Raw genomic sequence first — 12281 nt, 5'->3', positions numbered from 1 at the left:
TTAAAACAGGAAAGACAAACTCTAGATTTGACAAAGCTGGTCTTGATGAAGGGTCTCAGCCCCAAACATCGACTGTTTATTCATTTCCACTGATGCTGCCCGACCTGCTGAGTTCCTCCTGTGTGTGTTGCTCTGGATTTCTAGCATCTGCAGAATCTCTTGTGTTTAAGACAAAACGTTTTAAATTTCACTTCTGAAAATTTTAAAAAAAACTGCAGATGCTGGAAATCTAAAACAAAAACAGAAAATGCGGGAAATACTCAGCAGATTAGGCCACATCTGTGGGAAGACAAAACAGGGTCAACAGTTTGGGTCAGGGACCTCTCTGATGAGCCTGACCTGCAGGGTTACCTGCTTCTGTTTTAATTCCGTTTATGTTTGACCACTGCATACTGCTGCTCTAGTTCCCTAGTCAAGTGTCTGCACACTATTTCGTATAAGTCAGAAACAGAAAATAGGATTTATTTCTATTGTGACATGAGCTCACCTTCAAGAACTAGTTTTTTTAAAGCAAGGTTATATACAATTCTCTGATTATTTTTCCCTCCAATTGTTATAAAGACTATTAGAATTTCCTCCAAGATTTTGCTGTCTGGAATGCAATTGTTCAGTGGGACAGTTTTCTTTGTCCATTAGTAATCTATTACTTTAAAATAGAAGACTAGTAAGCAAAGATCAAGGGTGCAAAGATAAAAACCAAGCAGGCTTTTCAGAAGACTTCTGACATTGCTCTCTACAAAGGCAAGATTGTCCCAAAGCTAGAGGTGCAGGACAAAGAAGGAATTTACATTGGAAGTCAAGACGGGAGGCCGGAGTTGTTTATTTGAAATAAATGCATGAAGACTATTAATCAAAGAAGGGTTGCTATCAAGATTAGAAATACACTGACATTCCCCAAGTTACAAAGACAGAGAGGCAGGAAAGAATGCTAATGTCAGCAAGGAAGGTTCTTACAGAGGAAACAGATTGTGTAGGATAATATAGCAACGGTGTAATGGAAACAGCTGTTTGTTTTATACTCCGTTGTCTGGCATCTGCTACAGCATCATGGGAAAGGTTGGTTTAGGATTTCGACAACAAATATAAATTCAGACAACTAGCCAAGCAGCAGGATGCAGAATGTGGACAAAGAGCTGGATGATCTCTTCAGAAATATGGTGAAAGAATGAGAAAACAAATTCCAGCAGGGCTGAGTTCTGATGCAGTAACTGGGAAATGCTACTGGAAGGCTGTGGATTGAAATAAAATGCTCTGTCGGGTTTGGGTATTGTAGAGGGGCACTGACAAGAAATAACAAACACACTTTAAAAATACACGGTGTGATGTGGTGAGTCTAACTACAACATCAGAGGTACATCACTTCACACACTCCCTGCCTTTACCCTGAAAGCAGTGGCCTACATAAGGATTTAATGAAATGCTTCACCTGTCAATGCAAATCCACTTAGTCAATATTCAGTGCTAAGTGTACCATATGTGAAAGCTTCAGGAGAAGGTTGAAAAAAAATGAAATACACCCTTTAATAAAGCTAAACCAGTGCAAGCCCATCTGCTTCAATTAGAGGAGTCAAATTAGAAAAATTACAGCTATCAAGATGTTTACGAGGCAAACCTGTTATCTTTGAAGAAACACCTCCCTTTATACCACAATGAAGACAAGGAAGACACTATCCAGTATGTTACAACAATATTTTATTCCAAATCAGCCTCTCCTAATGTTGTTACGTTTAAAAGGGTTTAATTGCTTGAAAAGGCTATTTTACAAAGAACAAATCATGAGGGGAAAGCGAGCCATTCAATGGTAGAAGAGAGTTAATTTAGATTTCATGCTTTTAGGAAGTTCAGCAGAGTTCTTGACCATACCCTGATATGTAGCAAGGATTCATGTGCACTCGTGATACCATTAAATAGTCATGGAAATGGAAGGAAGACGACAAAGCAGAAAGATTCACGTGCCTGGTTACTAAGGGGCCACCAACTAAGCCCTCCATTTCTTACAGAAAAAGCAAATTAAGAATGTCAAGATATTATTTTTATTTGCAGTCGCAGTGGTGAAATGAATGCCTGAGGAAATATATTCTCTACTTTTGTTTTTAGTGACTTAACATAGCTTCCTTATGAATTTTATTACTTTTATTATAGGTTTTTGGCAGAGCACAAGGTTTCTATTCTAAATAAGCATATAAAAATTGACCAGTGCCAGAAAAAGAGCATAATTTATCAAAACAAATGGACATAATTCAGTTAAAAAATAGATATAATTCACATAAACCTTATTCTAGTTCTGACATCCAAATGAAACAGCAATCCTGACATGTGACCCTGGAGAAATGCATCACCCCTCCCCTCACAAATCTGCTTTCAGCTCTCAAAAATGATACAAACAGTCCTATTGTCAGCCAATCCACGTTTAATCCATGCATTAATGTCTGAATAGTTTTACAACCCTTCATTTAAATGCAAAGGCTTTGTTCAACTTGCCAAGACCATTTAGTTTGGATTAAAGGGGAAAAAAAGCAACAGACACACTGTACTAAAAACCATCACAGGCACAAAGCAGCCTTTGGTATTACTGCTGTCCTTCTCCTTTAATACCCTTTAGTGGCAAATTATCGCTTGGCCTGATCTTCTGTTCTTCACTAACAAAGGTTATCCAATTTGAGGATCTCGTCCCAGTTAATGTTCCAAGCTGCTGAATTAAAATGCTGGTTCAAGCATCTATTTAACCTACCGAATACGCTTTTTGGGCACATTTTTCACAATGCTTAATTTGAGGTTTCTTTAAAAATAGAATTCATGCATTTCAGCTGGTCAAAAGCACACGCACAGTGCTTTCTTCATTCTAGTGTTTTTATCCCCCACACAGTCTCACTGTAGAAGAAAGGCTGATTTAAAAACGAAGCCAACCACAGCATTCATTTCTGAAGACCTCGAGCAATTCCATCATGTTTTTGGGAAACAGAACTTGTCCATTGAGAAAAACTGAAACACTATAAATCATGTATTATGTTAACTTAATACAGTTAAATGATAGTGAACAGTTAGCTCTGGCATTTTAATAGATTACCATTCCCGTACTTGAAAACTTGACAGTTTTTATTTTACTTATGGAGTTAAGCTCAGTACTGAAAGACAGTCTCAGCCTTCGGCTTTCTAGAGGGATTGGAAAACTCGTGTTTGACAGGGTTTATCTAAGCTCAAGGACGAGCTTTATGCTTAGATGGCTACGAGGTTTGATTACACAGATGGATTTCCTATCTCACTTCATTTCAGATCCTGTGTTCAACTAAAACTGCAGTTTCTTCCATCAGGGCCACCTTCTGCAACATTTAAGTTACAGCTTGTACTGACAGCAAATACACACTGCATGAAAATGGACACAAATTAGTCTGTAAGTGTAAGTCATGAAAAATAAATCATTAAACACAGAATCGTCTTTAAAATAACACAGGAAATTCCAAACTTTACAGATCAAATAATTCCTCTGGGTGTAACTATAGTTATTGTACTGAGAGTGGGTGTCAACTAAGGCTCTTTAACAGAATTATTTGTGCAGTTTGATAAAAACAGAAGTGTGAGGTGACTAACTGACCTGCAATATCCTTTTCAAACTGATCCATCCTACAGGAAAAAAAAGTGGTTTACTAACCATTCCAAAAACGATCCACAATAAATTGGAATTAAGAATGTCATTGCTGTGGTTTGACATCCATATGAAAACACACCATTATGCTTCTAATTATCTTGACCCACATGGGAAAAGCAGGAATGCATTATGTCTTAATGATCACAACTAGAGGTCCTGGCTTTTCTTTTGCAAGGAACAGGGAAGATCCTCCCTGCAGCTTCACTATTAACATGTCTGTTTCCTGTCAGACCACTCAGAGATAATGTCATTTATCTCTAAGCGGCACAAGACCAGTCATTAGCCTCAATAAAAAGACCTCGAACAAAGAGCTGTGATTGCTATCCATTGCTCAGGGTCTACAGCCAAAAAAAAACTAATTTCATTGAGGGAAAGGGGATGTGGAGATGCTGAAGTGCTATTTATACACACTCCAACCAGAAGCAAGATTTTTGCCTGACTTACTGTATGATTACTGTAGATGATTAAGGCAACCACATAAAGCACTGGCCTTAAACACTTTACCAGTCAATAGAATTTAATTTTAAACAGGAAGATATAATGCAGGGGATACTCAGCAGGTCAGTCAGCACTGCTGGAGAAAACAGGCTAGTCAGCATTCTGATGAAGGGGGCAAGCAAAAAACATTCATCCGCCAATCCTACAAAGCATCTCCAGTCTGGTTGCTTTTCAGTTTAATTTTATAATTACTTTTGATAAGTACAACATTTTTCACAAATAGATATTGTCTTGGGTTGGTGATGGTCTGAAGAGATGCAAAATAAAAGGTGCACAACTAAATGAAGTTAAGGTACTGTCGTGGAAAAGGACAACTGCGGAACCAAATGGCTTTCTCCAGCTTGGATGTTTTAACAAATCTGAGAATAATTCATCAGCTAAGTTGAATGAATTTAAGATTTTGTCCATGTAAATGATGGTTTATCCCTGGGTAAAAGATATGTGCAGCACAATATTCCATTAACAAATCTCCACAAGAATCCTAACTGTTTCTGCATCTCCTAATCTCTGTTGTGCACTTTGGAATGTAAATACACACACTCACATACAATGTGCCAAATGCTCACTAGCTATCATATTGGTTCTCCCTTTAACATGTTAACTTTATACAAGGAAATCCTTTACCAAGCCCAATGGTCCCACATTCACAGTATTTGCATTCCAATGTTCATAAAGTCAATTATGTTTAAAAAGTATGTTTTCATCTTGTCCTGCAGGTTATCAATATGATTTGTGTGTGTTACTACCAATATGATTTGCTTTCTCCTACATTCTGTTTGGAACTCTTGGAGTCACAATTTTGATTAACTTGCATTTGTATTACTTAACTACTTCAGGACATCCCAAAGGAGTCCAGAGCCAAGAGCACTTTTTAACATAGATATTCCTATGGCTTGTTGTTGACCAGAAACTCAAAGAGGACAGGCCACGACTATAAGATCAGGTAAGAGGCTGGGTATCCTGCAAAAGTAACTCCCCTCCCAACAATCCAGACCTTTCCTCTATCTACATGGCACAAATCAGGAGTCTGCTAAATTTTCTCTCCAGCATCAGTCACCCTCTAGAACCTTGGCACCACCTAGTTCAGAGCACTCACTTAATTGAAACACCATCTAGCACTCTAAGCATCATACCCTCTGCCACCAGTGCACAGTGGCTGTAGTGTGGTAACATCAACTGTTAAATGCCAAGACAGCACCTCATTGCCTGTGAATTCTATTACCAAGAAAGACAAGGATAGTAAAGAAGAACAGCTCTCCACCAAGTCATACACTATCCTTTCTTGGAAATAGATCACCAGTCCTTCATTACTGTCACAATGAAAATCTGGAACTCCTATCTGAACAGGACTGTGGACTATCTTCACCAAAAGGGCCTGAGACCGTCGAGAAAGTGGCTCAGGGGCAATCAGAGACGTCCAGTAAGTGCTGGCCTTGCTAGCAATGCCCAGATCCCAAAAATGACTTCATTAAAATTTTTGTAAATAAACATTAAGACACAAATACTAAACAAGTAAAATAGCTTTATGAAAACATAAGTAATTGATTATATTGTTGTCTTGAGTCTTTTTCAAGGTACACACATTAATATAATTCAAGAAAGAATTTTAGTGGCCTTTAGAACTATATGGCCTTACAAATGAGATTAGTAATTCAACTCGTTATTGGTTAAAAAAATCAATAGAAATTCTAGTCTCACAGTTCCTGGGAGGTCACTACAAGTTCGACCAGAAAGTTCTCAGCAGTCAAAGGGCAGCAGCTCATTCGTTGACTTTGAAAGGGCTCTGGTAACACTATTCAAAGTTACAAAGCATTAAGTAGACTGAAGAGTTTTTTGTTCTACTGGGACTCGTGCTAGTTTGTGGTACCATTCACCAGCCAAAACTCATCTTGCAGAGTTTGAGTCAGCTTTTTAAACTGCTCACACTCGTACAAATCTGCCCTTTGTTTTCTTCTTTAATGACTGCTTACCACTTACAGTCTTTTACCATCGACTGTAACAGACAAGCAAGTACAAAGAACAGGAAGGTATGTGGATGTTTCCATTCAAATCGCCAGCATGACCAAAAACAAGCACAAAAGACCCAGCAGAAAATGTGGTTCTGCCTGCTACTCATTTTCGGTGCAATTCCTTTCTATTTATTGGCCTGTTGCGACTGAAAATAGTTGCTAGCATTAATGATCCATCAAATGGTTTGTGGACCCAATTCTCAGCTGTGAAATTTATCACTGCATCATTTTCAAAAGGTGACAAATTCTTCCCTGGGATATTAACAGGTCTGATGAGGGCTCTCAGTCCTACATCAGCAGCATGTTCTTTGCAGTAGCCCAGCACGAAATATAACAAGCAATGAATAGGGTTGCCAGTGTGTACTATACTTTCTAGTCCTGCAACATACCAGTTAAATCAATTAATAGCAATTTACAAGATAAACCATTGAATCCAATTGGTTATATCATTAATACCTCAACTCAGTTCTGATTCATTTATTGGACAAAATAAATCATAAAATCTTATTTGATATTAGTGATGGATTGGGTGCTAACAAGCCTTTGTTAGGTAATCCTACATTGGAAGGCTTTTGCAAACTCCTAGGAGTGGTTATTTGTCTTGCCAAGTCTCCATAAGTCAGTCATGTTAGTAACAGATAAACCACAAAAAATGGGCCACGTAGAAATAGCACAAACAACTCAAATTATAGTCTGCATTTTACGCGTACCATACATGCAGGGAGTGGCAAGTTTTACAACATACTTGCGGTTCTCTGTTTAAAAGACAGGGAAAAAACAGAGTCGGAAAAATAATTGGTTTTAATAGGATCTAATTTACCAAGTTTTTACATGATTAACTGCACCAAACGAATAGAATGCCCACATCAAGACTAAAACTGCAAACACACTGCAGAGATTAAACAATGACTATGACTCTTGAGGATTTAACTTACACCTTTAGCATCCTGCTACTCAAACAAGTACAGCTGGACACATTTGTCTTCAACCTCATTTAAACCAGACAACTATATAAATATTTCACAGCCTGTTTAACAGAAAGTGCCTTCACCTTTCAAATAAATAACAAGTGCAAGACACTAGTGTATACATTAATATCATGGGTTCCATATCAGATATCAATTCATTTCCTTCAAGCCATATGCTGTGTATGTTGAAGGTTTAAGTCTGAACGATCTCTGGAGCAGTCAACAGGAAAACAGGCTGTGCTAGAATGAATAGAGTCTGCTTGTCAATTATATCTGGGAAGAATCAAGACAAGCAAGCAGCAGTACCATACTGGACATTTTTCTCTATGACTCACTGATTATCAGCAGACTCAGCTTTTGTACAAGCACATATACACACATATTCTCCATTGTTTTTGAGAAATAGGCACATTGAAATAGTTTCCCCAAGAGACTATTTGAGGTATAAATAAGGAAGAAATTGGAGTAGTGAAACCACACCAGTCTAATCTCTGTTGCCATGACACCTGCTTCTAAGATTTGAAAGTGTACAGGCTGCCTGCTAAACAAAACTGTTGAATCTGAACATTTGGCTGAAAGATTAAAAATAAGCTTAGAGGTGCAGGTAGCAATGTCTTTTTGCATTGCATACAGCCTGTGAATCCAATCAAATGGTCCTGAAACCTTAACCACAGCTATTGTGTAGGATGGATTAGAACAAGTTATCTTGATATTTAAAGGAGATTAAAACTGTTCCCAATTTGCTTACTGTTGGAAACCAAGGTAAAGCAATTTGATTGGAGAATTGTCAAACATGTCAAACAGTTTGCCGATCCTCTTTTTAATTCTAAATCTGTTTAGATACCCTTCTCGTGACTAATAGACTATCAACATTAGCCTCTGCTCCTTGCTGTTTAAATCTTTATTAACATCTCAATGTCTCCTTGAACTGTTTCCCCAGCAATAAAATTAATCAGATAAAATACTGTCTTCCACACCAGCCAGTCTTGTTGCTGTCTAAAGTTTCCCAACAATAGCATCAGCAGAAATGCAAAGGTCACCACCTCAACAAGCTGGGAATTCACTTTACTCTATTATGCACTGAGACAAAATCCTCTCCAGCTCAACTGACCACTTCCAGCACAGGGAATCAATTTATTGAGTTGAATGGGAAGGGAAACGTTGAAAAGTAGATCACAAGGTGCTCAGCAAACTATATTAAAAGGAAGTAATTACTCTGAAAGGACTAAATTATTCAATTTTTTAAAACCAAAACTTAAGTAGAGCAGAAAACCTTCGCTAGGCGCCACATCAAAAAGCAGTTCTGAACAGTGGTTTAAACATTTTGTATATCTTATCAGAAATAAGGAATTGTTAGGATTTTGTTTCAGGAATGGCACAGACATTGTTTCACAAACCGGCATCAACAATAATCAGTCAGCTTCTTAAAATGGCATAATTCATCTGACCTCATAATTATCCAACAAACAATAGATCCGAGCCTCCTGAGAAACTCCACAGTCTTTGGATAATTATCAACATACCAGAAGCCTGGTTACACACCAACAATGCAAGGCAAGGGCAAACTTCCTTTTCACACTGAATCTACAAAACAGAGATCACCGTGCCCGCACTGATGTTAATAAAATATCAGGCACCATTCGGCCAACCCTGCATTCATAAAAGGCAAGTCTGGTGCAGCCTTTATGAAGGCGTTTAGTGTGCTATTTGATTACAAAGCACCTCCCCCACCCTTTAGGCAAACAGCAGTGATCACAATAACCTCATTTCTCTCCAGCTGCGGATCTTACTCCATTGTTTGTGTGTTATGATCGTAACACCAGCCTGCTATTTCACAAAAACGAGCGAAAATATGGTTTCTCACTTATTTGGAGAGCTCTGAAGCAATGTTGGATAAACCGACGCAAAGTAATGCTCATAATTCGTGTTAAGACAGTTGTCAACAATTAAGAAATATAGCCACAAACCCTTTTCATACCGTCGTCATCCGCAGTTTATTACTGAGGTGCGTTCAAATTATAGCAGATATGTAAAAGGCAAGCATTATCATTCCTCTTGCATTATTCATCATCATACATCATTTACATCCACAAAAATTTTGTTTTTAAATGCAAAGAATTCACCAACAAACAAGACAGGGGAAAGTAAATATGAGTTACCTTTTCGGTTTTCAGTTTCTTGATGGGTCGGGCAGCGTCTCCGTCATTTTCTGCATCCTCTTTCTTGGCCACGATAGGGCTGCTGAGGCTCCCCGGCTCCAGAGTAGTTTTGATGTCCTGTACCCGGGGCGAGGGCTCTCCGGCGCCTCCGCCGCACTGCAGGGAGCTGCTGCCGCCCTTGGGGCCGAAATTAAAGAGGTGCGCGGCGGCTGAACCCGCTACCGACATGGGGGGCTGGCCCGGTACCGAGTGCACCCCCACATCGTGTTTAGTGTTATCCTTGCGAGATCTGCCACCCTCTTTATCCCGTTTAGAGCCTCCCCTGCCCGAGCCCTTGCCCGGTTTCTCTTCTTTGTTTTTAGTGCAATTGCCAATTGTGTTGTTGCAGTTATTGTTATTATTAATATTATTGCAACCACTGTTGTTGCTGCTGCTAACTGTTTGACCTAGGGCTGAATTCATGCCAGAAACCTCTCCAGGGCGCCCTTGAACTTCCTGCCTCTTGCCAGCACTGCTAATTTCAGGAATCCCATACAGTGAGGCAGAGGAGAGAGATTTATTAGCATCCTTGGAAGTTTTGCTTCTTTTCACTTTGGATTTGCCAGTCTCCTTGTGGGAATTTCCTTGGGGAGGCTGGACGGAAGAGGAGGTGAATTTGAGGCTATCGGAAAGGGCTGCCGCTGCACTAGCACCACTTGGAGCCAAACCCCCGCAGTCCTTGGTGGTGTTGGTTGCAATGGTGTTGTTATTGCTGCTCGAATTATTCATTTCCAATTTCTGCCTGTCTTTCTCCAAATCGGCCTCCAAATCGATGATCAGATTTCCCACTCCAATTTCCCAGTCATCGCCACTGTCGTAAGTATCAACCGCGTTTGAATCAACACATTTACCAGTAGCAATGGAACTGTTCACTGACATCCTGAAGATGAGATCTCTTGGATAAAAATTGGATGAACTTCACTGCTTTGGATCTGGGAGGACATTCGCTTCTCCGCCACGTGTTTCACCCCTTTCAAATGTTTATTTTATATATTTATATCTATATTCCCCTTACTTTCGAGTCACACGATCCACACACACGAATAAATTACTTCCTGTAAAAAGATAAGACTAATAAATCGGTTGTTGGGTACGACCAACATTTTTCTTCTATTAAAAAATCCTTCTGCATGTAGGTCTGGTTTGAACTTTCCAATATTTTAATTAAAAAATCCAATTACATGCTTTTCTAAAAAAATGTAGATCTTTCGAGTCGCATTTCCCCTGTTGACCTTTGTAATTTCATACCGACCCAAATGGTAGTCGACAGCAATAGCAAAACTCGGAGCTGAAATCTTCCTTGCGAAAAACTAACATATGAGGAAGTTATCATAGTGCAAAATAGACGCGTTTAAAAATTGCTGAAATGTATCACCACTCGTTCGCGCTCCATCAGCCCTGCACCAAGGTGGCCCCAGTGACCGCAAATGAGGTTATTTGACAAAGATCAGTGTAGCCATTCAAAGTCTGAAGAGCATGCATCATGGGTAGCTGCAACTCTTACCTTTAAATCATTCATTTAAACATCTCTTCCCCGTATTAGCTGCCCCCACCCCTCCACACGCAAATCTTTTCGCCGTACATCATACATCCTGTACAACTTATGCTCATATATGAGTAACACGAAATAGAAGAAACGTTTTAAACCTCCTCGCCAAATAAATGTTTCACTTCTTTCCCCTCCTCCTCTTTCTCCTGGCACACAGAACGGATTCTTCCCCTTTTCCCAGCAAACGAAATATATCTTAAAAGTCCACACACGCGTCGCGACTAACAGCATAAAAACTGTATGGGAATATAAATTTAATTGCAAGAATTGTGCACGGATCCAAAAAAAACATTAAAAAGTTTTTAAACTTCAGATTCCATTTTAACCGCACACTTTCGTGATCAGTAAATAATTATGCCATAAAGAGAAGTGGGGGGGGGGGAGGAAAAAAAATCTACAGGCGTCCGGTTGAAACAAGAGAGAATATGCTAACCCTGGGATAAATTAGTGAAGGGAAAAAAAATAGCAGAAACCTGGACTGGATTACACATTCTGTCCGGACGTGGCACCATCGTCTCTCAAAACAGTGTCAAACACACAAATTAAGCGAGGGAAACGACGCCAGTCAATCAAGTGGTAATTTCATAATCGACAGTTTCAAATACAACAAAGCAAGGACCTGAGGGATGGGGGAAGGGAGAGGGAGTGGAGGAGGAATGGGGAAAAATATCTTATACAACTAGGACCGGTTTGCTGCAAATGTTGACGATTGTCTGCTTACCATTTTCTGTCATCTTGTACTCGGATTAGGAGCTACACAGTTTAATTAGCTGGCGTTTAGAGCTAAAAGCTGTAATGAATTGTTGATGGATTTGAAGGGGGTGGTTGCAACAACCAACCATCTAAAAGCAGCTATTTTGTTACAGTTCGAGCTTCAATCACGTGAATCCAAGATTCCCTGTAGCTTGACGTGAGAACAAAAATCGGTGACAAGCGTATCAGAAAACTGATCTTGCCTTAGAGAAAAAAAGAGAGGGGGGGTCTGCAGTTTTGAATAGGGGCGAAAAAAAATCTCTTAGGGGGCTGTTATCGACTTGGTCAGAATAAGCACAGATCTTTAGAAAGCGCTGCGTTCCCCTTTCATATCAGCAATAAAACGGGAGGGGGAAGCATTCATGATCGACAGTCGTAACTGCTTATTAAAGTCAACTTCAGCAAAACTTGTCGCTATTTACAAGCTCAAGTTAGCACGATTAATTTCCCGAGGAACCAAAAACGAAAATCGAAGAATTTTGTATTTAATCGTTTATTTAAATCGTGATCGTAAAATAAATAGGGAAATAGCACTGGATATAACTTTTAAATCAGCAAAGTGAATCAAACCTAATTTCTATTCCATCATAGCTCCATCTTATCCAAAAATAAAAACTCTGGAGGGTGAGTAAAATGAAAAGAGAATTCTCTTGCTAAAAT

General features: G+C 39.3%; 1 protein-coding gene across 8 annotated transcripts in view; it reads right to left on the bottom strand.

Annotated features, from left to right (window-relative positions):
• The window catches only part of znf608 (zinc finger protein 608), an 84038-nt gene that overhangs the window by 71354 nt on the left and 403 nt on the right, over positions 1 to 12281 (bottom strand). Inside the window, exons 1-2 of one of the 8 annotated variants that reach the window (XM_063068725.1) lie at positions 11590 to 11725; positions 9281 to 10374 (exon numbers count right to left, since the gene is read on the bottom strand). The exons of 1 other annotated variant lie outside the window; for it this stretch is intronic. In XM_063068725.1, coding sequence (XP_062924795.1) covers positions 9281 to 10198 — 918 coding nt within the window. In that variant the 5' untranslated portion in view covers positions 10199 to 10374; positions 11590 to 11725. Of the gene's footprint in view, positions 1 to 8569; positions 8785 to 9280; positions 10851 to 11589; positions 11738 to 12281 lie in introns of those variants that run through there. 6 more of the 8 variants (XM_063068724.1, XM_063068729.1, XM_063068727.1 and 3 more) reach the window with 6 other exon arrangements.

The sequence above is a fragment of the Mobula hypostoma genome, chromosome 16, assembly GCF_963921235.1.
Source record: "Mobula hypostoma chromosome 16, sMobHyp1.1, whole genome shotgun sequence".
NCBI lineage: Eukaryota > Metazoa > Chordata > Chondrichthyes > Myliobatiformes > Myliobatidae > Mobula > Mobula hypostoma.
Note: the sequence above shows the minus strand (reverse complement) of the source record. Positions and strands in the feature narration are given on the sequence as shown.